Source organism: Echinococcus granulosus (assembly GCF_000524195.1).
Source record: "Echinococcus granulosus chromosome Unknown EG_S00100, whole genome shotgun sequence".
NCBI classification, from domain to species: Eukaryota; Metazoa; Platyhelminthes; class Cestoda; order Cyclophyllidea; family Taeniidae; genus Echinococcus; species Echinococcus granulosus.
In genome coordinates this window covers 301,994-305,029 of record NW_020170480.1, presented here as the reverse complement: position 1 = coordinate 305,029, position 3,036 = coordinate 301,994, and the positions used below count along the sequence as shown (strand labels likewise).

The following is a 3,036-nucleotide window of genomic DNA, read 5'->3' as shown; positions in this document are numbered from 1 at the left end:
AGTGGGACAGGTATGTTATATTTACCACTTTTTTGCATATAATTTTCCTAATTAAAAGTGTACTGGGAAGTGTTTGAAGGAATGACTTACGAAAATGAATAATTTGGCAGTCTGGCACCTCAAATTATGGCATACACCGCAATATGCATATTATGCCTCAATTACACAGAAATAATTACTCGTGTTGATGGAGCGAGTCTAATCAATATATGAATATGGGTAAATCCAACTAGTGTTATGGATTTAGATGCACTTCTGAAAGATTTACATACCACTTAAAAATGCAAACATTGAGGTGGTAAGTAAGCCAAAGAAACTGAATGATGTCCAAGTCCTTTTCTCATTTAATCTTTACTGTAGTTGATTGCAGGTAAATTTTCACCAAATTATTATTTTAGCCAAGTTATTTAGATGAGTTTCACTTCGCATTCCACTTTGTAAATTTAGGGTCAACTGAGAATAAATCCTTGTTCTCTGAATAATGGAGTCTGATTTTATTCAAAGAGGCTTGGACATGAGAACCCCTATTTTATGCAATATGTCAGCGGGAAAGGCATTGCAAATGCGATTTTCACTTAAATGCATTTAAAAAGCATTTACTCCAGTAATGTTAATTCCAACTCACAAACCGTAAATGCAATCAGATTTTTAGAACCCATCAAGTTACTGCCAGCTTTATAGTTAAAAACCATTTCCATAAATGATCAGAAGCGACTGAGGAGTGAGATCGTTAAATTCCACAAGTGCAGTAATACGATTGGCCTATTACGTTCCAAGGTTGCAAGATAAAAATTTTTGATTAAAATGGATTTTCTTGGATGCCCGGGTGTGAACAAAATAATAGCAATGTCTGATAACCTAAAGTTCCCAGCTTAATCAATATCTGACCAGTAAATACAAAAAGAAGCAAACCAACTTCCAGTCTAGATATTTCTCATTGGTATATCTAGCCGCTGTGCACTAGTTTTAATCTCCACTTTATTTCTAGGTTACCAGAGTTATTTCCAGAAACTACATATCACCACAATTCTCATTGCTCTCCCTCTCCTTGTCAGTGCTGCAAAATGCTTTTGAGTTCACTTCAAAATCTAGTTGTGTACAATGGGAGCATCATTCTATGCAGACTTCGATTTACATAATGGAGACAATAAATGGGATGGTATTAGGTAAGTTGCAGGTGGCACCGGTAAAAACTGCTCTTAAGGCCGGTTTCAGCAATCAAAGTAGTAATGTATCGCTTTCTGTTTTTCAATTTTAAGAAGGATAAATCCTATCGATGTGTTTTAACGCCATTAGCGAAGCCCAAAGACTCATTTTAATAGTAACAGCAGACCCACGTCTCGAATGCTATTAGCAATCACCCACTCTCTTGAAAGGAGCTTCAGTTAGGCCAGAACTCCTTACTCCTTCACGTCTTACTTAGTTTTCTCATCTCGACATCACCCGAAGCCAAAGTGGGACAGGTATGTTATATTTACCACTTTTTTGCATATAATTTTCCTAATTAAAAGTGTACTGGGAAGTGTTTGAAGGAATGACTTACGAAAATGAATAATTTGGCAGTCTGGCACCTCAAATTATGGCATACACCGCAATATGCATATTATGCCTCAATTACACAGAAATAATTACTCGTGTTGATGGAGCGAGTCTAATCAATATATGAATATGGGTAAATCCAACTAGTGTTATGGATTTAGATGCACTTCTGAAAGATTTACATACCACTTAAAAATGCAAACATTGAGGTGGTAAGTAAGCCAAAGAAACTGAATGATGTCCAAGTCCTTTTCTCATTTAATCTTTACTGTAGTTGATTGCAGGTAAATTTTCACCAAATTATTATTTTAGCCAAGTTATTTAGATGAGTTTCACTTCGCATTCCACTTTGTAAATTTAGGGTCAACTGAGAATAAATCCTTGTTCTCTGAATAATGGAGTCTGATTTTATTCAAAGAGGCTTGGACATGAGAACCCCTATTTTATGCAATATGTCAGCGGGAAAGGCATTGCAAATGCGATTTTCACTTAAATGCATTTAAAAAGCATTTACTCCAGTAATGTTAATTCCAACTCACAAACCGTAAATGCAATCAGATTTTTAGAACCCATCAAGTTACTGCCAGCTTTATAGTTAAAAACCATTTCCATAAATGATCAGAAGCGACTGAGGAGTGAGATCGTTAAATTCCACAAGTGCAGTAATACGATTGGCCTATTACGTTCCAAGGTTGCAAGATAAAAATTTTTGATTAAAATGGATTTTCTTGGATGCCCGGGTGTGAACAAAATAATAGCAATGTCTGATAACCTAAAGTTCCCAGCTTAATCAATATCTGACCAGTAAATACAAAAAGAAGCAAACCAACTTCCAGTCTAGATATTTCTCATTGGTATATCTAGCCGCTGTGCACTAGTTTTAATCTCCACTTTATTTCTAGGTTACCAGAGTTATTTCCAGAAACTACATATCACCACAATTCTCATTGCTCTCCCTCTCCTTGTCAGTGCTGCAAAATGCTTTTGAGTTCACTTCAAAATCTAGTTGTGTACAATGGGAGCATCATTCTATGCAGACTTCGATTTACATAATGGAGACAATAAATGGGATGGTATTAGGTAAGTTGCAGGTGGCACCGGTAAAAACTGCTCTTAAGGCCGGTTTCAGCAATCAAAGTAGTAATGTATCGCTTTCTGTTTTTCAATTTTAAGAAGGATAAATCCTATCGATGTGTTTTAACGCCATTAGCGAAGCCCAAAGACTCATTTTAATAGTAACAGCAGACCCACGTCTCGAATGCTATTAGCAATCACCCACTCTCTTGAAAGGAGCTTCAGTTAGGCCAGAACTCCTTACTCCTTCACGTCTTACTTAGTTTTCTCATCTCGACATCACCCGAAGCCAAATTTACTTTTCTTCCATCTTTTCCCTCCTCTTTTCTCCGAAAATGTCATTTTCGTAAGTTTGATCCAATTTTCTTTTCATGTGTCCATTTTCCCCTTATCCACTTGTCAGACTAGACACAGATTTGACTT

The 3,036-nt window shown here is 36.4% G+C and overlaps 1 protein-coding gene across 1 annotated transcript; it reads left to right on the top strand. All coding sequences in view use genetic code 11, as the record gives it.

Annotated features, from left to right (window-relative positions):
- Positions 1-579: 579 nt before the first annotated feature.
- On the top strand, positions 580-2,711 carry EGR_08258 (hypothetical protein; the record flags this gene model as incomplete). The annotated part of the gene is made up of 3 exons (XM_024497507.1): positions 580-609; positions 989-1,159; positions 2,442-2,711. 3 exons carry the CDS (start codon positions 580-582, stop codon positions 2,709-2,711), a joined length of 471 nt encoding a protein of 156 aa, XP_024348102.1.
- Positions 2,712-3,036: the final 325 nt, after the last annotated feature.